This window comes from Tachyglossus aculeatus, chromosome 2 (assembly GCF_015852505.1).
Source record: "Tachyglossus aculeatus isolate mTacAcu1 chromosome 2, mTacAcu1.pri, whole genome shotgun sequence".
In the NCBI taxonomy this organism is placed as follows: domain Eukaryota; kingdom Metazoa; phylum Chordata; class Mammalia; order Monotremata; family Tachyglossidae; genus Tachyglossus; species Tachyglossus aculeatus.
Window position 1 is genome coordinate 40,380,429 of NC_052067.1, and position 25,123 is coordinate 40,405,551.

Sequence of the window (25,123 nt, forward strand, 5' to 3'; positions counted from 1 at the left end):
CTGCAGTAGAGCTATGCTTTACCCACAGAAGGGACACCGTGTTAACTTACATACGGTGAAAATTGCTTTTTCATAGAAGCGGGGTGGGCTGGGGAGAGACACAGAGAAAAGAAGCCTGCAACTGAATGCCCCAGCAGTTTTTGCTGTGTGGTAAGAAAGCTGTGGCATTTTCAAAGTCAGTGGGAGTGGAGGGGAGAGGAAAGGTTTCAAGAAGGGAAAAATACTGAAAAAGCCAATTGAGAATGGAAGCGTGGAATCGCGTTGCCGTTGATGTCATTTCCTGTTATTACAGTATTGTCTTAAAGTTTCGGAGGGTCCTGAAAATTATTTTGGTGTAGAATTAAAGCTTTGATCGGAGTTTATAGTATTGTAATTTGCTGGATTCTGAGGGAATCTTGTCTCTGGGATATGCCTGTGTGTGTCTCTCTTGGATTCTTTCCTTCTCTCTCTCCTCTCTGCCTGCATCCCTCTCCCTTTTTGCTGCATGCGTGTGCGTGAGTGTGTATGTGTGTATTTGTGAAAGCGCGTTTGTGCGTCGGAGCACTTAGAAAGAAATATCGCTACCTTAGCAATGGTTTTCATGATCCTTTGTAAATTACCTCTGCCAGTCAATTAGTCAGGCAGGCAGGAAGTCCCACCCTGGCAGAGCATCCCGTGTAAGACTCTTCTTTCTCAATTTTCCCCTCAGACACACCATCCTGAGAAGCCACTTTTTCCTACCACAGGAAGCCCAAGAGAACACTATAGCTAGCAGTCTGACAGCCAAACTGAACCCCGGCCTTTTGTATCCTGCCAGGTTTGAAAAGCTGGACATCACCCCTAAAAGTGCCCAGAAGATTAAGCCGGTGCTTGAGCGGTGGATGGCTGAGGCTGAGGCCCGCCATCGAGCAGGTATGCAGAACCTGACAGAATTTATCGGCAGTGAACCGTCCAAAAAGCGCAAGAGGCGCACCTCTTTCACTCCGCAGGCCCTTGAGATCTTGAATGCCCATTTTGAGAAGAACACCCACCCCTCTGGGCAGGAAATGACAGAAATTGCGGAGAAGCTGAACTATGACCGGGAAGTAGTTAGAGTTTGGTTCTGCAACAAGAGGCAAGCACTGAAGAACACCATTAAACGCTTAAAACAGCATGAGCCCACTGCAGCTGTCCCCATGGAGCCCCTCACAGACTCTCTGGAAGACAACTCTTAAAGACACCCACCCAACACCCTCTCACCCACCGACCCCCAACACACACTCTGCCCCTGACAGAGATAACAAGTGAACAAAACTTTATCCTTGGGACTCTTGAACAAAGCCCCACTCAACACCCTTGTAAGTAAAAGACTAAGGAAACTACAAGATGGACACAGCAGTTTAGAAATGTCCATTGGTTTTCCACAAAAAAAGTTGAAAAGTACAAAAAAAAGAGTAAGAACACACCACATTTAGCATGTGTGTGTGCGCGCGTCTGTGGTAGAATTAGTTCCCCTCTGAAAAGCCAGTTTTTTAATGGACTTAAAGCAAACCAAATAACTGCTTACTTTTTTCTGTATATTAAGAAAGTGTGAACACATTTTAAGGAAAAAAAAAACACAAAAAAACTTTTATCTGTTTAATGAGAATACTAAGCCTGCCACCTGGAGGAATGATTGTACACTTTCAGGTACCAAGTGCTGATTCACTCTGAAACCTATTAACCAAAGTCAGAAACATGGCATTGCAAACTAGATTGTGAGTCTGCTCTTTTACGAGGGTAAAACTGTGTTGTGAATTTTTACATTTGTATTGAACAGCAAGAACTGGAACCTTGATTTCTCTCATCTCTCCATCTGGTGTCAGGGCCCCATAAGGTGGGCTGGTTTGTGAAAATCATTCTTCGGCACTCTCACTTCTTGTCGTCCTTGGTTTAGAAAATTCTAAATGTCCCTTGCGCCAAAATGGGTGTCGCTTTCCTTTCAGTGGTGGGGTGGAAAAAGAAAGAAAAGAGTCGAATGAATCGAGTCACATTTCTCCATTCATTCATTCATTCAATCGTATTTATTGAGCGCTTACTGTGTGCAGAGTACTGTACTAAGCGCTTGGGAAGTACAAGTTGGCAACATATAGAGACGGTCCCTACCCCTCTTTCGATTTCTGTGACTCTGTCTCTGGACTTCCTCCTCACACTTCCTCCTGGCTTGACACAAATGTTCTAGAAGTGGGAAGGAGTGAAGCTGGTAGAATACACTAGGGTTAATTGGGAATATGCTCAGTGAACCGTCCGCATTAGCCCACTCTTTAATTTGTGCTCATCGTCAACTCCATGATTTGTGATTTATTTCAGTCCGTTGGCTGTGAATATGGAGAGCTGACGAAAACTAATTTTGTAATAGAATTATAACCTGCACATTTGGTTCAGTAATGCATTTATGTTATGTGGAAGCAATTTCTCCCCAAAAGCCTGCTAGCCAAAGAAATCCCTTGAAATGCAAATGGAAATACACACACACACACACACACACACACACACACACACACACACAATCAAGAAAATGAGGGTCATTACACACCACCACGAACTCTGAGCATAAGCTCTCAATGCTTTCTGCTGCTGCTTTTTCATCCAGGGACCCGAAATGTTTCTCCTTGGACTTTTTTTGGGTAGGTGCAATGGCAGGTATGTGCCATCATAGCCAGTGCATTTTAACAAATCAGACCTTGGGGAAGGGTCTGAGCGGGGGATAGGAAAACATCAGAGTGGAGAAAAGATACCCATGAGACGTTTCGGCAAAAAATATCCCCACTAAACTAGTTTCAGTTTATCAGAATTTACCAATGCTCTTCACAGCCATCACTCTTTGAACAGGCAAGTTCACTTCAGAGAAAAACCTGACCTCTTTTGATAATAATAATAATATTAATGATGATGATGGTATTTGTTAAGCGCTTACTATGTGTGAAGCACTGTTTCAAGCGCTGGGGGGGATACAAGGTGATCAGGTTGTCCCATGTGGGGCTCACAGTCTTAATCCCCATTTTACAGATGAGGTAACTGAGGCCCAGAGAAGTGAAGTGACTTGCCCTAAGTCACACGGCTGATAAGTGGCGAGCCGAGATTAGAACCATGATCTCTGATTCCCAAGCCCGTGCTCTTTCCACTGAGCCATGCTGCTTCTCTATGAGCAGCTTCTGCTTCTCTAGAAAAGCTTCTCTTCTTTTATGACCAAATGGGCTCTAGGTGAACATGATGCCCTTATGCCTGGCAGAGAAGTTAGGGTGGGGATGGTGGCGCAGGTCATCAATTTGTTGCTCTTTTAGATTTTCTATCATTTCAAAAGGGACTTTAAGTGGGCAGGGGCAAGGGACTAAAGTCAGCTTTCCTGTAGTGGAAATGTAAATGTATTCAGTGAATAAACTAACAACCACACTCTCTAGACTATGGATTTGAAAAGGAAAAAACAAGCAAACAAACAACAAAGATCCCCATCTCAGACCGTCCCAGTTGTCAGACAATGGCCTACATAAGAACAGCCACCTTTCCTTTTCTTTCAATTCTCTACCTGTATGGCTAGCTAGCTACAATGTGAATTCTACAACATCAACTTGTCGCTGCAGAGGAATCCAAGAAGCCACCGGGAGATCAAGACCGGCTAGACCAGCAGGGGAAATCTGCATCGTTGATGGTGTTTGGAAGTGGGCCACTTCCAAAGTCTTCCCACCTACCCCCCGAATGGGTTTTGACTTGTCCATTCACTCACCCAACTGTCTTCGTACCCAATGGCACCATCCTGAAACCTGCAAAGGTTTCATCATCCTGGAGCCAAATGGCCAAGCCTCCTTGACTCAAGACCTAGATGTCAGATCCTCCTAGGAATACTCTAAATTCTAAAAATAAAACCTTCCTTCCCCAAGGAAAACCTACCAAGGCAGCAGACGACAAACGCGATGTGTTCCAAGGCACTCCGGCAGCTGTCCACATGGGAGGAAAATCTGTGCTGATCTGAAAAGATTGGAGAGGTAGAACCAGGACAGTGAAAATGTAAAATAAATATAATCTCCCAGTGTAGAACAATATATATATGCATATATGTATATACAAATATACATATATGCATATATATAATATACTCACCCCACGGTCGTGAATCCATTCTTGTGCAGTGATTTTTTTTACTGTTTTCTAATTTTGTATTATGTTTTGTAAATTATTTATAAGGTGTTGTAATGCTTCTTATATTAATTTTTTACAAACAAATTTTTGCTATACGGCATAAAAAGGTGCCTAAACAGATTCTTAGGAATATGAATTATGTGTGACGCATAAGTCTTTTGGATCACGTCTATTGTTTGATTTAACTATTAAATCCCATTCTCAGTGGTAAGCAGTTTCATCTCGCAAAATCATTTGACTTCCTATTAAGTTCCCGGGTAACAAAAACTTTTGATTTCCACTAAGACTTGAAAAATTAAAGTCACTCTCAAACTTTATGTGATTGCATTTTATGGCTTGACATCAGTTTAAAATTTATTTTATTGGGTTTTATTTCTTATTCTTTGACTAAAAGACCATCCATTGATGTTCAGTGTTTTTGGTAGTTTTTCAACCACAAATTGTTTGCGGACAGTTGAAAAGTGTAAATGTATCTAGAGGGTTTGGTTTCTTTATGTTGTAACTGCAAAAAGAGAACAAGAAAGTAAAAGGAGCTAGAGAAATACCAAGTAGAGGCGTATCAAAGAACTCAAGCTATAACCAAAAAGAAATTGTAAAATGCCTTTGCTCGTCTTCTCAATGCTGGACCAAAGCTCAATGTATGTAGGTATATGCACATTGTATAGATATGGCTAATTGTTGCTGACAATCTTGCAATACTAAACTGTTACTATTGAAAAAAAAGAAATACGAACTGTTCATCAGTGTTTTACCTCAGCACTCTACTTGTACCCAGTTAATGACCAATGTGAAAATCAAATTTAAAAAGAAAGAAGAAAAAGGAAATTGATTTCCATGTCAATGTTTGATTGTAAAATCTGTTTGGACAACATTTTGTAATGAGCTTTTTGTCATGTGATTTGCTTGTCTCCAACTTGAGATTCTGTGAGGCACATTTGTTAATTTCTTGTTAAGGAAGTGATTTTTTTTTTTTGATTTTTGTCCTATATGCTATAATCTACAGAATGGTCACCAGGGTCACTAATGAAGCTCTGCAAAGAGATCTGTTCAGTTCCATGCATGGGACATGCAGCAGGAAAAATGACAGTACAAAATGGACCGTGTGATGTTAAATAAATAAAAAAAAAAGAAAGAGGAGTAAACGTGATGGACAAGTGACCAAGAAGCCAAACTGGATATTTAAAAGCTCCTTACTGCTCTGACATTGAAACCAAAGCTGATATATCTGCACAGGTTAACATAAAAAAAACTGACAAAACTGTACTTAATCTAGAGCAATATCTGTATGGTCAGTAAAGCTGCACTTTGTGTATTTCTTAACAGCTTCAGATCTGTCACTTTTAATTTGTACCATAAAAAATAAAGAATTGTTTGACATGAGTTTTTAGCCTTATGTGCATCTTTGAATTATTCATGTGATTATTTTGGATTGAGGACAAGGGAAAAGAGGCACCCAAACTACTTCAGATTTGGAGGTGGGTCGTCACTGAGGCGAACTCTCCCGATGCCTCAGTTTACATCCTGAGCGTGGCCAAAGCTTTGGGAGAAGTATTCATTTTTACAGAGGATTGTGGAACCATTTTGAGCCCTGTTGCAGTGTGTTCACCTGATGTTAGTGACAGTGAACCAAATGGTACCCTATCAATCTGAAAGAGTAATGGCTCCTCCCAAAGTGCAATGTTACTTAATGTTCTTATTGAGCATCTATTAAGGGCTCGCTATTAAGGGGGACAGGAGAAATCCCTTTGAACTACTACCATTTCAACGGGAGAGAAAATAATAGTTAATTATCCCTTTAAATTCACATGCAGAGAAACACTCAAGTTATTCTAGTAGCCAGATGACTTTTGGAATTCCCAATAGAATGATTTTTCAAGATCTTTTTGTGCTTGTGGAAACTCCTATTTAAACTTTCTTTACTACTCATCATTTCTTAGTTCTTTGAAGCAAACAAGCAAACTACCCAAGCCTGGTTTCATGTGATTTCACAGTGGAGGAAAATAACATGGTTACAGAAATTGGACCTTCACTGTCTAGGAAGCAACAGTGAAGCTAAGGAAATGACCCTTCTTGTCCATTTTTGATGGGAAAGTAAAGGACAAAAAGACAAAAGTGATTTAATAACAGGTCTTTCCCATTAGCCACCAAGTTATCCTGGAATTATTAAGAATTATTCATAATGATAATGGTATTTAAGTGCTTACTTTGTGCCAACCATTGTACTAAGTGCTGAGGTAGATAGAAGAAAATCAGGTTCTTCTTGTGGCTCACAGTCTAAGTGGGAGGGAGAACAGGTACTGAATGCCCATTTTATAAATGAGATAATAGACATAGAGAGGTGAAGTAACTTGCCCAAGGTCACACAGCAGATAAGTGGCAGAGCTGGATTAGAACCCAGATCCTCTGACTCCCAGGCTTGTGCTCTTTTCACCAAACCATGTTACTTCTCTTAGTTTAATTTTTCTGATGGTTGAAATTGTTCTTAAAGAACTAATTTCAGAAAGAATTTTCTTCACACCTCCAAAATGGCACAGATATCAGTCTGGAGGAAACAAAAGTCCCTATGTCTATGTGTCTGATATAAATTGATTTGGTTTTAAAAGAAATCCCATAAAATAATAATAATTATGGTATTTGTTAAGTGCTTACTGTGTGCCAAGCTCTGTAGTGAATGCTCTGGGGTAGATACCAGCAAATCGGGTTGGACAGAAAGCATGATGACAGAATACACAACTCAATGTGCATGTAATTACTGTCAAAGAAAGATGATAATGCCTCAGGAAATACATTTAGAAGTTCTTTCCCACTTTACTCAGTCTATCCTCAATATAGAATAGTATGAGAGTGTTCAGGGGCATAGGGATTCATCATCACTACCATTGTTTATAGATAAAGAACCTTACAGATATTCATTCATTCATTCAATCATATTTATTGAGCGCTTACTGTGTGCAGAGCACTGTACTAAAAATTGGCAACATAAAGAGACGGTCCCTACCCAACATCCGGCTCACAGTCTAGAAGGGGGAGACAGACAACAACACAAAACAGACATGTGTCAATACCATCAGAATACATATAATTATAGCTATGTACATATTAATAAAGTAAATAGAATAATAAATACATACAAATATACACAAGTGCTGTGGGGAGGTTTGAGGGATGGAGGTGAGGAGGGAAGGAGGAAGAGGAGAGGTAAAGAAGGAGGACTCAGTCTGGGCCCTGGAGGAGGTAAGCTCTCAGTAGGGCTTTGAAGGGAGGAAGAAAGCTAGTTTGACAGATGTGTGGAGGGAGAGCATTCCAGGCCAGGGGAAGGATGTGGGCCGGGGGTTGACAGCGGGACAGGCAAGAACGAGGCATAGTGAGGAGGTTAGCAACAGAGGAGCAGAGTGTGTGGGCTGGACTGGAGAAGGAGAGAAGGAAGGTGAGGTAGGAGGGGCGAGGTGATGGAGAGCTTTGAAGCCGAGAGTGAGGAGTTTTTGCTTGATTGGAAGGTTGATAGGCAACTACTGGAGAATTTTGAGGAGGGGAATGACGTGCCCCGAGTTTTTCTGTACAGAGATAATCCGGGCAGAAGAGTAAAGCAGGGAGAGACAGGAGGATGGGAGAACAGAAAGGAAGCTGATGCAGTAATCCAGTCAGGATAGGACGAGAGATTGAACCAGCAAGGCAGCAGTTTGGATGGAGAGGAAAGGGCGGATCTTGGTGATATTGTGGAGGTGAGACTGGCAAGTTTTGGTGATGGATTGGATGTGTGGGGTGAAATGAGAGAGCGATGCTGCGGAGGTGAGACCGGCAGGTTTTGGTGATGGATTGGATGTGTGGGGTGAGCAGAGTCGAGTCTGACACCAAGGTTGCGGGCTTGTGAGACGGGAAGGATGGTAGTGCTGTCTACAGTGATGGGAAAGTCACAGAGAAGACAGGGTTTGGGAGGGAAGATAAGGAGCTCAGTCTTGGACATGTTGAGTTTTAGATAGAAAGCTAAAGAAGTCTTGGCTTATTTGGAGTCCACTTAGCATAATGGAGATTTGTTAAGTCATTCAATTAGGAAGTTTTGAGCCACATGGAAATCAACTAAGTAATTCCCTATCTTTATGGTCAGATTGTTCGTGCCTCTTTGATTTGGAAAGCACTTGCCTTTTAAAATAGGTTTTCAGGGTCATTGGGGAATGTGGAAATAGAAATGCAGTATCCTGCCAGTATCATTCTCTTTTTCAGTAGCTCACTTCATTGATGAAGTGTCCAACTGCTCAACAAAATTTTGCCATGACTAGTTCCTCAGTGATGCTTTTAGCCTATCGATAAAGATCTATTGAACTGTGCCATGTTAGGAATTTTAGCGATCTGTGGTTGCTCTCCTGGCCTTAGTTAATGTTAGACTGTGCTGTGTTATGTTACCCTTGGGTGAGAACTGTCTGGATTCAAAGCTTCCAGTCAGAGGCCTATTTGAATGATAATAAGAGAAAGGATAAGAAGGAAAGGATAAAACTATATCTCCCAGAAAGTAAAGGGGCTCTCATTACATTGTGAAGCAAAATGGGATTGTCCATATGCAGCCAAGCCCCCAGAGTTCTCTTGGGGAGAGGTGGATATGAAATCTATCTCTTCTTTGTGGCTCTGATTGATTGAGATTGGCTTCCTCCAGTTGGTGCCAGTTGTTAACTGTTTTGTCAAATTACACTGCTCTGTACATAATAAGAGCGTAATAAATACCGTCAATGATGGTGCTCGAATCAAACTGATGGGAAGGTGGTGGAGAGGAGAAGGTTGGTGATCTATTTTGGGGTTTTCTGGTTTCAAATCTGAAGAGAAGCTGCATGACCTAGTGAATTCAGCATGCTCCTGAAAGTCAGAAGGACTTGGGTTCTAATCCCAACTCCGCCACTTGTCTGCTGTGTTACCTTGGACAAGTTACTTCACTTCTCTGTGCCTCAGTTACCTCAACTGTAAAATGGGGATTAAGACTATACTGGGTGACATGGACTGTGACCAACTTGATTAACTTGTATCTACCCCAGCTCTTAGTACGTGTCTGCTGTGTGGCCTTGGGAAAGTTACTTCACTTCTCTGTGTCTCAGTTACCTCATCCGTAAGATGGGGATTAAGACAGTGAGCCCCGTGTGTGTCAGGGACTGCATCCAACGTGTTTTGCTTGTATCCACCCCCACTGCTTAGTACAATGTCTGGTACTTAGTAAGCATTTAACAAATACCACGATTATTATTATAATTATATTACAGTTCAAGTCAAATAATAAGCTTTTAACACCTACCATAAGAAAACGTGGTCTAAAATCTCCATTTGAAATTTCTTTTAGAATTATTTTCAATTATATCTCTTATGAAAATATTACTGGTTAGCAGTCATGAGTAATCGGAGTTTCATATTGCTTCAAAGGTCTCAAACACAGAAGGCTTTCAGGTTCAGGCCTGATTCCACTTAACTTTTATTCCTTTTTGAATGCCTACCTTGGTGAAGACTTCCTCTGGCTTCTCCTTCCAAGTACTTTAGCCCAACGGCCCCTGTCTCAATAGATGTGAGTCTTACCTCTGGTTAACCACTTGGGATGCCTCAAAATGAGCTGGTGACACATCACCTTAGAAATCGCTACCAACCAGAGTTTGGTTAAAATATAATCCATCAGCAGAAGGCTAAGAGATTGAGGAGGTTGACACTTAAAGGTTCTCCCCACATTAGGTCAGTAAATCCTCTCGAGGAGCTCTTGCTCCTCTTCATGTATTCACTTGGCCTGATCCTCTGGTGATATCGATAACTGCTCTTATCAGCTATGATTGCAACCAAATGTCTACAGGGTACAAGATTTTTTCAGCTAATCAATAAACTGGGAAATGGCACCTCCCAACACATCCACTGCTTCCTTTACTGGCTCTTGTTTTCTCTAAAAGGACAATACCTTTGCAGTCTTTATGGCTTCTCTTCAGTCAAGGGACCAACCACTTCCTTTCAGTTCTCTCCATGTGGTGTCACTGTTCCTGTCTCATATTTTCATGCTCCTCTGAATGGACAAAAAAATATATATATGAGCATATGTACTAAAATTGGAACGACACAGAGAAGATTAGTCTGGCCCCTGAGCAAGGATGACATGCAAATTTGTGAAGCGTTAATCAAGAGAAGCAGCGCAGCTTAGCGAAAAGAGCATGGGCTTGGGAGTCGGAGGTCGTGGGTTCTAATCCTGGCTCTGCCACTCATCTGCTGTGTTACCTTGGGCAAACCACTTAACTTCGCTGTGCCTCACTTCATCTGTAAAATGGGAATTAAGACTGTGAGCCCCATATGGGACAACCTGATTACACTATAGCTTCCCTAGCACTTAGAACAGTGCTTGGAAAATGGTAAGTGCTTAACAAATACCGTTATTATTATTATTATTAATACTTATATCCCACCTTGACTTCTGCATCAGCATTTTCGTTGGCCTCCCTGCCTCCTGTCTCTCCCCTCCCCAGTCCAAACATCACCCTGTTTCCCAGATCATTTTTCAAAGAAAGCCAATCAGTCCATGTCTCCCCAGCCCTCAGAAACATCCAGTGATTGCCCATCTGTCTCCTCATCCAAGAGAAATTCCTCACTGTTGGCTTTAAGGCACTCAGTCATCTCTTCCCCTTACCTTAACCTGGTGATCTACTACAACCCACCAGGCACAGTTCTCCCCTCTAATGCCATCCTATTCCCTGTACCTCAGTCTCAACTGTCTCATCTCCATGCCCTTGCCCATGTCTCCCCACAGCCTGTAACTCCATCGCCCTTCATATCCAACAGACATGAGCCTCTCCTCCACCCCCAAAAATCTGTTCAAAACCATTTCTAAAAATCACATCTCCTGAAAAAGATCTTTCCTGATCAAGTCCTCCTTTCCCCTATTCATCCTCCCTTCTGATTTGCCTATGCATTTGGACCTAAGCCCTTCAAGCACTTTGATTTTCCCCCACCTTCAGCTGCACAGCACCTGTCTACATATTCATTTAATGACCACACCCCTTCTATGCTGTAAGGTCCTTGTGGGTAGGAATTGTATCTACCTATTCTACTGTACTTTCCCAAGTGTTTAGTACAGTGCTCAGCACACAGCAAGTGCTCAACAACCACCATCGATTAATTCTCCCTCTGGTTTGCATTCTCACGTTTCCTCCTACCTCCAGGACATCTTTACGTGGATGCCGACTCCTCAAATTAAATGTGTCTAAAAAAGAACTCCTCAACTTCCCACCTGTATTCAATCTGTCACCAAATCCTGTCCGTTTCACTTCGCTAAAATCTGCCCTTTCCTCTACCATGTCAATCCGAGCACTTATCCTAACTCTGACTTCTGCACCTGCCTCCTCACTGACCAACCAGCCTCCTGTCTCTCCCCATTCCAAATCATGGATTGGACTGCACGGATCATCTTTCTAAAGAAAGCCCAGTTCACATCTCCCCACTCAGTCAGTCAGTTGTACTTACTGAGTGCTTATCCCATAAAAGCTTCCCCTTAATCTGCCCTTCCTTTTAGTGGGTTTATAAAAATGGCCAATAGCTTGCAGTGAAATATGATATGGGCTGAAGCAGAGGGCTGAATACAACCTCCTGGATTTGATAGGGGAAACCCACTGGCTTTCCTTTTGGCAAAGCCAGAAAAGTGTAAAATAATTAACCAAATCCTTCCGGTTCCTAAACTGCCCAGGCTTTGGGCAGCATACATGTACATGTGGCATCTTTAGAATTCTCAAACATCCATACCAGGGCCCTGCTTGGTAAGGGGTACAGGGGGTAGGGTCTTGTATCCTTAGCAGTATCATGAGAAGCAGCGTGGCTCAGTGGAAAGAGCCTGGGCTTTGGAGTCAGAGGTCATGGGTTCGAATCTCAGTTATGACACATGTCTGCTGTGTGACCTTGGGCAAGTCACTTAACTTCTCAGAGCCTCAGTTACCTCATCTGTAAAATGGGGATGACGACTGTGAGCCCCACGTGGGGCAACCTGATCACCTTGTATCCCCCCCAGTGCTTAGAACAGTGCTTTGCACATAGTAAGTGTTTAACAAATGCCATCATTATTATTATTACTGTGTGCAGAATGCTATACTAAGGCTGGGGAGAGTACAATAAAACAACAAACAGACCTATTCCCTGCCCTCTCCTCCAGAACCTCCAGTGGTTGCCCATTCACCTCCACATCAAACAGAAATTCCTTACTATTAGCTTTAAAGCACTCAATCAGCTCATCCTCTCCTACCTCACATTGCAGATCTCCTACTACAGCCCAGTCCATACACTTTGCTCCTCTAGCTCCAGCTTGCTTACTGTGCACAGAACTCATCTATATCACCACCAACTACTTTTTCCACATCCTCTCCCTGCTCTGGAACTTCCTCCCCCTCCATATAAGCCAGACCACCATTCTCCCCACCTTCAAAGACTTATTAAGGTCACATCTGTTCCAAGCAGCCTTCCCTGATTAAACCCCCTCTTCCATGACTGTCTCTCCTCTCTGTGATATCTATGCACTTGGTTCTGTATCCTTTGGGCACTTGGTATTCACCCAACCCTCAGTACCACAGCATTTAATACGATTGAATGAATGAATTTATGTACATATCCATAATTTATATTCCTGTCTGTCTCATTCTCTAGACTGTAAACTCACTGTGGGCAGGGAAGGTGTCTACCAACTGTGTTGCATTGAACTCTCCCAAGCACTTATTACAGTGTCCTGTGCACAGTAAGTTCTCAACCAATACCTTTGATTGATTAAAATAAAAATCTTGCTTACTATGTACCAAAAACTCTACTAAGTACTGGGGTAAATACAAGATAACTAGGTTAGATACAGTCACTGTCCCACACAGGGCTCTCAGTCTAAGAGAGAAAAAGTATTGAATCCCCATTATACAGATGAGGTAACTGAGGCACAGAGAAGTTAAGGTGACTTGCCCAAGGTCACACAGCAGACAAGTGGCAGATTTGGGATTAGAACCCAAGGCCTCTGATTCCCAGACTTGCGCTCTTTCCCCTTTCACACTTCTAACCCAGGATAGCCATACATCAATCAATCAATCAGTCTTATTTAATGTTTACTCTGTGCCAAGCACTGTACTAAGTGTTTGGGAGAATACAATGGTGTATACAATCCTTTCCCTGTGGGGAGGAATTTACAATCTAGTAGGGGAGAAACAATAGTGAAATAAATTATTGTTAGTGTGGCTCAGTAGAAAGAGCCTGGGCTTGGGAGTCAAAAGTCATGGGTTCTAATCCCAGCTCTACCACTTGTCAGCTGTGTGACACTGGGCAAGTCACTTAAGTAAGCATCCCAAATTGCCCCTATGTTGAATTCACTGAATCACCTGGCTTCTTTTCCCTCACAAAGTAGGATGTCTTCTCTTCAATAATTAATAATGAAATTTCAGCCAAGCCCTTTCAAAAAAGTTATTTAAGATGTTTATTCCCCACAAAAACCCAGAGGCAATGTTTGCTGTTTCCCAGCTCTGATATATGCTTAATGTGGAGCCCTGTAAAGCCGAGTGGAAAGGGCATGGGTTTTGGAGACCAAAGACCTAAGTTTTAATTCCAGCTCTGACACTTGTCTGCTGTTTGACTTTGGGCAAACAAATCACTTAATCTCTCTGTGTCTCAGTTTCCTCATCTGAAAAAAGTGGGAAAAAGGAGGCCCGGTTTCCCTCCTCTTTAGCCTTTTGGTCCTGTGTAGGACAGGAACTGTTTCTGATCTTATTCTGATCTTTTTCTATTGTTAATTACCCCAGGGTTTACCTCACTGTTTGGCACATAGCAAGTGCTTAACAAATACCATAATTATTATTGTTATTATTACTATTATTAACTGAAGCTGGAGAAGCCAGAAGCCTGTCCTACTACCTGTTGGGATTTGGACTTTTTTGGAGGGTGGTGGGGAAGGCCTCTGCTCAAAGTACTCTTTTCTTTACTCAAGTCCCAAGGGGGAGGTAGTGGAAATAAATAAAAAAAAGGTTTCTTTTAGTTCTTATTAAAGAAACTCTGAATGCTCCCGATATGAATCACAGAGATAGAAAATGGCAAATTTCCAGCCTTCAAATTCCCATGTGGAAATGTACATTTCTGTTGAATGACTGAAGATCAGTTTTCCAGTGGCTTCTTCGGAAATTCCTTCCTTTCCTCTCCACCAGTCTATCAACTGACTACATTTATTGGCACTTACTGTGGGAAGAACACTGTACCAAGCACTTAGGAGAGTACCAAACACCATTTCCCCCTACCCTGTGCCATTTGGGCAGTTATGCCTGGTAATCTGGGGGAAAAAGCACATTTCCCTAACATTCCCCTTTCCCACCATGCAAAATGACTGCAATTCAGAATATAGAGGACTGAAGCCCAAAGTCACCACCTCCAGGCTCCTAAGACAGGCTCTCAGGGCAGTGGCATATGGCTAAATCAGATAAAGAGAATCATGGATTTGTTGAGTAGCTTATTCGTTGTGAGAGTTATTTCTGAATAGTCCATTACTGGTTCTCATTGTCATCATCACCTTCACTTCATTATCATCAATCACCGTCAGTGCTAAAATGCCTTCTGTATACTGGGAAGAATACAGTAAAAGCAGAAAACACAATTCTTCCCCTTGTAGCCTCCTACACAAGATATTACAGAGAAGCAGTAGAGAGTCAAAAGTAGAGGGAGAAAATAAACTAATGACAAGAGGGAATTCAACTATTGTTTTTAAAGATTATTTTTTTAAAAACTACAAACCAGAGCTAAATTAGCCAAAAAAGGGGTCAAGGAAAAAACAAAGATCCTGTATATGTCATGGGTCTGAATAGATGAGAATAACCTAATGACTGAAATAGAAGTGGACTCAAGTCAGAATTTTGAAGAGACAAGCAAGGAGGGAAGTGAAGGGATTTGGGGGAAAATAATGATTTGACATAAAATATAGAAAGCAGAACTTCTCAGAACTGAAACAAGATTCTTAGTTGAAAAATCCCAACTCTTGGGTAATAGGGTTTTCTACCATAACCCCCGAGGGGGATGCAATCTTGATTTTGTCTTCGCCATCTACAATAGTGCCTTCGTAAGCAAGCATTCCACTCATGATAAGAATATAAGACTGTTTCCTTGCTCAAAATGGGGCTATTCTTTTTCTTACTCCTGACACATTTGGGAGCCTTGAGCTGATATCATGACCACCCCCAAAGGAACTCTGGGTCCATCATTGACCCCTTTTTGTTAAAAATGAACATATTCAATTACTCTGGTCTCTGGTGACCTCTAATTTCTGGGAGGAAGAACAGGAAGAGAGTCATCTTTACTTCCCGCCCCATTCATTCTCTTCAGTTTATCAATGTCTTCTAAACAATTATAAAGTTAAAACGATACAGAGCATTCAGGACACTAAGTGGGCTTATCCACCAAACCTTCTCCCACTTATTGATCCGCTGATTGATTTTTGAGATTTATAGAAGTGCATTTGCTGTCAAGGTCTCTGGATACTGATAGGACAGCAAAATTAAGCAAAAAAACAGACCACAACTTTCTTACCTTGGTGCCTAAAAGTCTGCTCCTTCCAATTCAGGGAAGAGAAGCCCATTAGGCCACATGCTTCCTGCCTAGCCCTGGAGGTCAACTAGCCAACTGAGACACAGCTGGAATCGGAAATGAAAATAATTTCACAGCTGAAGTCCTTTCAAGAAAACCAAACCCTCTCCAGGGCTCAAGAACCTCAAACCCAGGGTCCTGAGTTAATCTTGACTTGAATTTTACAGGCACGATAACTCCCACTAGAAAACCAAGTAGTTTTCCATACCCTGCACAGTTGTGACCAATACTGAAACAGAGAAATGAATTCTTCTCCAGAATGCTGTTTCAAGCTTCCTCCTTCAACAGTGGTGTTTTCCGAGCACTTGACTCTGTGCAGAGCACTGTACTAAGCACTTGTGAAAGTACAACAGGGTTGGTAGACATGTTTCCTGCCCACAAAGAGCTTGTAGTCTGTGGTATTTAATAGGGCTGTTCTGTTTTAGGGAGAGGCCTACCAGGCATGGGCCATTAAAGGGATGGAAGGGAGAGAAAAATACTGATTCTAAGAACAATAAAATGCCCCCAAAGAAATGAATACATGGTGGACTATATAAGAAAAGAAAATGAATGGAGATCAGGAAAAGAGATCTTCATATAGCTTAGATTATAACTCCAGCTGGGCCTTAAATCAAGTCTCTTCTCTTCTCTGTGCCTCAGTTTATTCATTTGTAAATCGGGGATTGAATGACCTATTCTGCCTCCTGAAAAAATCTGGGAGCCCCATGTGGGTCAGAGACTGTATCTGACTTACATTTTATCCGCCCTAGCATTAGTGCTTAGCACAAAGTACATACTTAACAAATGACACAACTATTAGTACTTATTTGTAAAAACTGTGAGAGGGTATGTTGGCCACACAGTCTTTGGAGCCACACATGGTGTTAAGTCTGTCCCTCAGCAGTACCATCTTTGAAAAAAGAACAGATATCAGTTATAATAATGACTGTGGTATTTGTTAAGCATTTACTAGGCTCCAAGCACTGTATTAAGTGCCAGAGTAGATACAAGATGATCAGATTCCACACAGGGCTTACAGTTTAAGTATTAGGGAGAGCAGGGATTGAATCCCCATTTTGCAGATGAGGCAACTGAGGCACAGAGAAGTGAAGTAGCTTGTCCATGGCTACCCAGCAGGTAAATAGCAGAGTTGGGATTAGAATCCAGGTCCTCCCAGGCCTGTGCTCTTTCCACTAGGCCAGGATACCGGTCAGACTGTGCTTTCTAAGTTTAGGAAATTAGCAGGGCAGAGGAGACTAACCAAGCTCACCTCTTGTGGGAGGTGGAGAGGCGTAATGGACAGAGCATGGACCTGGGAATCAGGAGGACTTGGGTTCTAATTCTGCCTCTGCCACTTGTCTGCTGTGAGACCTGGGACAAGTCACTTAACATCCTCATGCCTCAGTTACCTCATCTGCAAAACATGAATTAAAAACATGAGCCCCATGAGGGACATGGACTAAGTCCAACCTAATTATCTTGTATCATCATCATCAATCGTATTTATTGAGCGCTTACTATGTGCAGAGCACTGTACTAAGCGCTTGGGAAGTACAAATTGGCAACATATAGAGACAGTCCCTACCCAACAGTGGGCTCACAGTCTAAAATGGGGAGACAGAGAACAAAACCGAACATACTAACAAAATAAAATAAATAGAATAGATATGTACAAAAAAAATAAATAAATAAATAGAGTAAAAAAATATGTACAAACATATATACATATATACAGGTGCTGTGGGGAAGGGAAGGAGGTGAGATGAGGTAAGAAGGAGATAAGATTGTATCTACCCCAGTGCTTAGTACAGTCCCAGGAATATAGTAAATGCTTAACAAATACCATTAAAAAAGAAGAGTGACCAGCAGAGTGAGGCAGCAAGAGGAAGGAGGGGAAGGAAGTAGTCCGCACCTCACAGTAGCAGATTTTCAGAGTAGGATTCACCACTCGTGCTCTGCCCCTTCTGAAGACAGTGCCGTCGACCCAACATCCTACATAAACTTTGAAATGAGAATGAGATAAGGTGAGAATGTGGGATGGAAGCAACAAATAAAAACCAGTCTGACAGAAAACTGTCACATTCCGGAGAAACAAAGCTAAGAGACCAAAACCTCCACAGAGAAGAAAGATTTTTTTGAATCATTTTACTTGTGTAGAAAATTGTCCTAGTTTTCAAAACATTCTGAATCCAGGCTTCTCATTTTAAAGCTGAAGAGAGCCTATACGGAGATGCCTACAATTTGGTAGTTACACAGTTGCAGTTTCCTCTCACACACACAAAAAAAAGAGAAACAGTGTGGCCTATTGAAAAGAGCACAGGCCTGGGAGTGAGAAGGACCTGGGTTCTAATTCCAGCTCCACCACTTAATCTGTTGTGCAACCTTGGGCAAGTCACTTCACTTCTCTGGGCCTCAGTTACCTCACCTGTAAAATGGGGATCAAGACTGTGAGCCCCATGTGGGACATGGACTGGTGTCCAACTTGATTAGCGTGTATCTACTCCAGTGCTTAGTGCAGAGCCTGGCACATTTTAAGCACTTAACAAATACTATAAAAATTTAAAAGAAAAGAACAGCTTGGGGTTTGGGTAGGGAGACCAAAAGAGAAAGCAATTCATGATTGAAGGATGTGGTCAGGGGAACTCAGGCTAGGCTTTGAGGAAGAGCACAGTATCCTACAGGCATGGGCTAGCCAGTTCTATTCATCCACTTAATCGTATTTAATAAACACTTACTGTGTGCAGAGCACTGTACTAAGTGCTGGACAACAAGTCACCCAGCTGGCCTCTCTCTCATGAAGATTTTGTATTATTTATTATTATTAATAATGACAATAATAATTGAGGTATTTGTTAAGCATTTACTGAGTGCCAGGCACTGTGCTAAGCACTGGCGTAGATACAAGCTAATCAAGTTGGACACCAGTCCCTGTCCCACCTGGGGCCCTCAGCCTTAGTCTCCATTTTACAGATGAGGGAACTGAGGCCCAGAGAAGTGAAGTGACTTGCCCAAGGTCACCCAGCAGACAAATGGAGGAGGAGGGATTAGGAACCAGATCCTTCTGATTCCCAGGGCAGTTCTCTATCCACTAGGCCATGCTGCTTCGCTAGCACACTGCCTTTCGCCAGCCTGAAAAGTGTAATATTAAAAGCTGGGCCCGGAGACCCAGAAACTCAGGGTAGACAAGAAAAATGACAAGTCTCATTTGTGTAAGACGATGGATCGGCTTCCGTGAGGGAACTGACTTTCAAAACAACCAATTTTTCAAGACACTGGGGGAGCAGACCATCTTCCTAGAGCAAAAGTACAAAGTTCATTTCAAAACGAAAAAACATTTTAAACGGTCCATTTTGGGTTGTACAAGGGTGATGGAATGGTAGGAAAACCCAAGAGAAAGCTTGCTATTTTCTGTTCCTAGTGGGGACGGGCTTCTCTGGTATATTTCAAGATTTTATGATCACCAAGTGAAAAAATTTGCAACTCCAGGTGTGTATGAGTTCAAGGGTGAAGATCGGTGATGCTGGGGAAGATTGGCTACTGTTTTGGATGAGGAACCGTGATTCCTAAGATCATCGGACATTGTGTTGAAATCGGAAACTTTCTTTGGCTTGTGAAGAAAAGCATTAGAACTGAACAGGAGAAGAAACAGTGTAATCAAGGGTTGGGGACTATCTCATAGCCAGAAGGAATTCCTCCCACATGTTTCCAGAATGGAAAAGGGAAAGGGCCAAGTCCACCAAATAAAGGCCTGGCATTTCATTCCTCAGGTGGGCATTTTGGGGGCAAAAAGATACAGAAACAAAGCAAAAGGCAGTTTGAAGGTTTTGCTGATCAGGTCTTATGCACACACTAATTATTTTGCATGGTTATTGGGTTTTTTCATATTTCCACTCATAAATGCACATTGATTTTCTTTTTTCTCTTTCCATTGCCTGCGGCAAAGTGAAATGCTCTCATAAAATGACCCACATAAAAGTATAACAACTTTTCCCAAGTATTTTCTAATGTATTTTTCTGGAAATAAATGATTAGAAAGGTACCTTAGACACTTCCTGTCAGCCTCATTCAAAACTGACACAGCAGAGGGCTGGGTCTGATGAGCTGTAATCAGGTGGGTTATAGCCAACAGATAAAGAGGCGAGGCCAAGAGAATAACTATCTTATCTTGGAGCATTACGGTCTTTCATGATGATAATATCAACTCTACCACTCATCTGCTGTGTGATTTTGAGCAAGTCACTTGACCTATCTAGACCTCAGTTTCCTCATCTGCAAAATGTGGATTCATTACCTTCATTCATTCATTCATTCAATCGTATTTATTGAGCACTTACTGTGTGCAGAGCACTGTACTAAGTGCTTGGGAAGTACAAGATGGCAACATATAGAGACGGTCCCCACCCAACAATGGACTCACAGAATAGAAGATGACATTTATTAAGTGCTTATTATGTGCAAATCACTGTTCTAAGCGCTGGGGAGGACTGGACTGGACTGGAAGTTCCAAGTGGGGAAAGGGATTGTGTCCAATCCGTTTACCTTTTATCCAACCCAGTATTAGGTTCAGTGCTTGTCCCCTACTAGCAATCAATTGTATTTATTGAGCACTTACTATGTGCTAAGCACTTGGGAGAGCACAATATAACAATATAACAGACACAGCCCCTGCCCACAATGAGTTTACAATCTAGAGGACACTTAAATATGACTATTATTATTATTATTATTTTTATTATCAGCCAGAAATTAGAACACATGTGAACTGGTCATATGCACTCTCTGGGTTCCCCTCATTTTTAACCTGTTTCTGATCCAGTCTCTGCTCTGCTTCAGGGTAATCTCTGCTCCTCTTCACCATCACCAAACCCTGGCTCTCCCTAGATTTATTCATTCAGGAGTATTTACTGAGTGCTTACTGTGTACAGAGCATTGTACTAAGCGCTTGGGAAGTACAGATGACAGCGTGGCTCAGTGGAAAGAGCACGGGCTTTGGAGTCAGAGGTCATGGGTTCAAATCCTGCTTCCACCAATTGCCAGCTGTGTGACTTTGGGCAAGTCACTTAACTTCTCTGTGCCCCAGTTACCTCATCTGTAAAATGGGGATTAAGACTGTGAGCCCCCCGTGGGACAAGCTGATCACCTTGTAACTTCCCCAGAGCTTAGAACAGTGCTTTGCACATAGTAAACACTTAATAAATGCTATTATTATTATTATTATGACATTGTCTCCCCTGGCTTTCTCTCCAGAAATGGCCTCATCTTCTCCTACTCCCCCAGACTCAATGGGAAAGAGGAGAGGAGGGACTGTGCCTTCTCTGCTTGTACTGTACTTACAACAACACTTAATACAGTGCTTGGTATATAGGCTGTAAGCTCTGTGTAGGCAGAGAATGTGTCTGCCTCCCAAGGGCTTAGTATGGTGCTCTGCACATAGTAATCACTCAATAGATACCACTGATAGTAGGCATTTAACAACTACCACAATCGTTATGATGATGATGACTGGAAGAGCTGGGTTGTGGGAATACTCAGGTCCCAAATGTCAGGCAACTGAGACAGTACAATTATTCTTGTAGCGCCCGCTGTCTAGGAATTATTTTTCCCCGTGTCCAGAAGTCTCTGGAAACGACCATCTATCAGAAAGCTGGAAAAGTCTTTAATTTATTCTTCCTACTGCTAGGACTGGCTCTGGTAGAATTGCCAGATGTTCTGGTAAAGCAGTGTGGCCTAGTGGACAGAGCATGGGCTGGGAATCAGAAGGACCTTGGTTCTAATCCCAGCTTTTCCGTTTGTCTGCTGTGTGACCTCAGGCAAGTCACTTCACTTGTCTGTGACTCAGTTACTTCATCTGTAAAATGGGGATTAAGATGGTGAGCCCCATATGGGTCAGGTTCTTTGTCCAACCGGATTAGCTTGTATCAACCCTTGTGCTTAGAACAGTGCTTGGCACATAGTAAGTGCTTAATAGCACTATTATTATTATTGTTATTCTGTTTTTCAGGCTGATTCATGACCTCATGACCTCAGGAGGGGATGAGCTTAGAAATTTGGGTGTATATTTATGGTCATTTATCATACGGATTGAAGCCTGTAGATATGGGTCAGGTTTATTTCCCTCCTTCTTGTATATTATACTGAACTTTGGGGTCTGATTTCTGAGTGTTTGAGCAATATCTGGACCTTGGAAGCAGCATGGCTTAATGGATAAAGCACGGATCTGGGAGCCAAGGAAAGAGCATTCTAATCCCAGCTCCGTCACTTGCGTGCTGGGTGACCATGGGCAAGTCATTTCACTTCTCTGTGCCTCAGTTTCCTCATCTGTAAAATGAGGATTCAAAACTTGTTCTCTCTCCTGCTTAGACTATGAGCCCCACGTGGGATGGAGACTGCATCTGGAGCCCAATTAGCTAGTATCTACTCCAGCACTTGGAACAGTGCTTGACCAAAGTAAGTGCTTAACAAATATCATTAAAAAAAATATTTTTTCCAGTTTCTCCAGCCTTACCCCAATAGATGAGCTTTCACTGAATGTCACTTGGATAACAATTCCATCTCAGGGCATGGAAGATGAGGGCAAGCAAAGCTAAAGGGTCCCAGGGCTCTGCTAACCACCAGCCAATCGGGAATTTACTTTCAACTTGGAAAAAAGTCTTATGCCTCCATAATGATTTGACCACACTGCTGAAAGATGAAGATGGCTTCGCTCATCTGAAATAAGGTATGAGATGGCAAAAGTCATCGAGTGCTTTAGCTTGTAAGCTCATTCTGGGCAGGAAATGTATCTGTTATATTGCACTCTCCCAATCGCTTAGTACAGTGCACTGCACACAGTAAGTGCTCAATAAGTACATGTGATTGATTTGACTCTCAAGGCCAAATCCCTAGAAACTGGTCAAATGAGACTGCAATTTTGGATGCAACTGCAATTGGCAGCTAAAGCCTTGGGAAATGGGAAAGTCTCTGAATCTGATGGCAATCTCACAGAACTCTGCAAGCAAGGAGGGGATGTAATACTTAGGCATCTACAAAGTCTTTTTCTGATAACATGCAACCTGAAAAATGCCATGGGACTTCAAAGACACCACCACAACCTGTGAGAAAAATGATGAGAGAGCCGACTGTGGAAACTACCAGAATAGAAGAGAAACAACATGGCCTAATGGATAGAGCACAGACTTGAGAGACAGAAGGGCCCAGGTTCTAATCCTGGTTCTGCCACTTGTTCGCTGTGTGACCTTGGGCAAATCTATTCACTTCTCTGTGCCTCAGTTACCTCATCTGTAATATGGGGATTAAGACTGTGAGCCTCTTGCGGGACAGGGACTGTGTCCAACCTGATTAGCTTGTTTCTACTCCGGTGCTTAGGGCAGTGCCTGGCACATAGTAATACCATTGAAGACCAAAAAAAAAAAAAAAAGAAGCAAGGAGGGATATAATGCAGACTTTTCCTGATAAGCTACAACCTGAAAAATGCCACAGGACTTCAAAGGCATGACCATGACCTTCGAGAAAAATGATGAGTTAGCTGATAGTGGAAATTACCAGAATATCCTGCTGTTCTTCAAGGTTATCCAGGCCCTAGTCAGAGCCTTTACAGTCACTGTTAACCGGGCGGACCGAAACACAGAAGAGCAGAAAAGATATTTGCAACCCGGCAGGAGAGCGGCAGAGAGCCACTTCAAGCCATCTACAACACGTTTATAGCTCCTTAAAAAGGTGCTTGACATCATGAAACTATGTGAGCTCCAGGAACCATGAAGCCAAGTTGGCAGCCTTGAGAAATGCAGCACGTTTTTAGGTAAATAACTCCATACAGTCTAACTGGCTGCACAGAGAGGCAGGGGCTGCCTTAATAATAATAATAATAAACAGTGCTTTGAACATAGTAAGAGCTTAATAAATGCCATTATTATTATTATTTGTTAAGCTCTTACTATGTGAGAAGCACTGTTCTACGCACCGGGAGATACAAGGTGATCAGGTTGTCCCACGGGGGGCTCACAGTCTTAATCCCCATTTTACAGATGAGGGAACTGAGGCACAGAGAAGTTAAATGGCTTGCCCAAAGTCACACAGCTGACAAGTGGCTGAGGCAGGATTTGAACCCATGACCTCTGACTCCCGACCCCGTGCTCTTTCCACTGAGCCACTCTGCTTCCCACCACCTTACTTAGAGTGGCTTGGCTTAGTGGATATTGCAAGGGCCTGGGCATCAGAAAGTCATGGGTTCCAATCCCTGCTCTGCCACTCATCTGCTGTGTGATCTTGGACAAGTCACCTCACTTCTCTGGGCCTCAGTTCCCTCATCTGTAAAATAGGGGTTAAGACTATTAGCCCCATGTGGGACAGGGACTGTGTCCAACCTGATTTGACTGTATCCCCCACAACCCAGTGCTTAGTACAATTCCTGGAACACGGTAAGTGTTTAACAAATACCACAATCATTATTATTATTTCCTTTTCACTACCAAAGTCAATTAAGCTTGTGTAGTTGATCCAATTCTAGGAGATAGAAGCTCAGCTGATTACGCTTTAACTTTAGGTGGCATCACAGCCAATTCCTAGAACGATTTCACCTGGCTCACCTCTGTGCCTTATTTAACAACGAAAGGGCCACACACAATGCATTAAAGTAAGATTAATCATGGCTTCTCTGTATTGGAATGCTTATTTGGGAAGGGAGGGTAGCAAAGGAGGCAAACTGCTGCACAGTGGACATTTTTTATAAGGAGGTGAGTCAGGTTTCCATTTTTTTACCCATGTTCACAAGTTAAATTTCACCATTTATAGGAAGAGGAGTGGGGGTGGGTGAAAGAGAGAGAAGTTGAGGGAGATAAATTATATATATTTATGAATTTCTGAATTTGGGGGTCTGTTTCTGAAATAGACTCCTGTACAAAATGAATTTACAGTAACAACATCTAGCATGGAAATATAATACATTTTAAAGCACTAGGTTCTTCCTTCCCTCCTAGATTGGCTTCATCAATAAATATTCAGTTATAGCTCAAACTAGCCACATGATATTAAGTCATTTGTTTCACATGCCTAATGGAAAAGTCTGTTGACGCCCCAAAAGAAAATGATTTAAATGAAGGGGTTTTTGTTATTAGATTTGGTTTTCCAACTGTTTTCACTTAATGGAATTTTATTCTTAATTTCAACCTATATAGTGCTTTTGATGGGGAGAGTATCACCTATTCAGCCCAATGGCCCCTTTTCTATCAATGGCAATTAAATCCAGAAAAATTATTTGCTTTTGAATGGTTTTAGATTCTCTTTTTCCCCACCTTCCACATCTCTGGCATATTGCTCAAGCCAACCAAATTGGAGCAGGCAAATTCAGATTGATAGGACAAGGCTCAAAATCCCCAAATTAAAATATGAACATCTTGGGGATAGGTTGATTGGAATTCACAGGGTA

At 42.2% G+C, this 25,123-nt stretch overlaps 1 protein-coding gene, 1 long non-coding RNA gene and 1 other non-coding gene across 3 annotated transcripts in view; 2 read left to right on the forward strand and 1 right to left on the reverse strand.

Moving 5' to 3' along the window:
* POU6F2 (POU class 6 homeobox 2) overlaps positions 1-1,594 on the forward strand; it is a 440,175-nt gene extending 438,581 nt beyond the window's left edge. The window contains exon 12 of the mRNA XM_038740542.1: positions 689-1,594. Within this exon, the coding sequence (XP_038596470.1) occupies positions 689-1,193 (505 nt within the window). The 3' untranslated portion in view covers positions 1,194-1,594. The remainder of the gene's footprint in view (positions 1-688) is intronic.
* Positions 1,584-10,140, reverse strand: LOC119919820. Its single transcript, XR_005447725.1, has 3 exons — positions 10,052-10,140; positions 3,886-3,963; positions 1,584-1,936 (listed from the first exon to the last, which is right to left on the reverse strand). It is a non-coding gene; the product is annotated as an uncharacterized LOC119919820 (long non-coding RNA).
* Positions 10,141-10,169: 29 nt separating this feature from the next.
* LOC119924679 lies at positions 10,170-10,273 on the forward strand. Its single transcript, XR_005449377.1, has one exon. It is a non-coding gene; the product is annotated as a U6 spliceosomal RNA (small nuclear RNA).
* Positions 10,274-25,123: the final 14,850 nt, after the last annotated feature.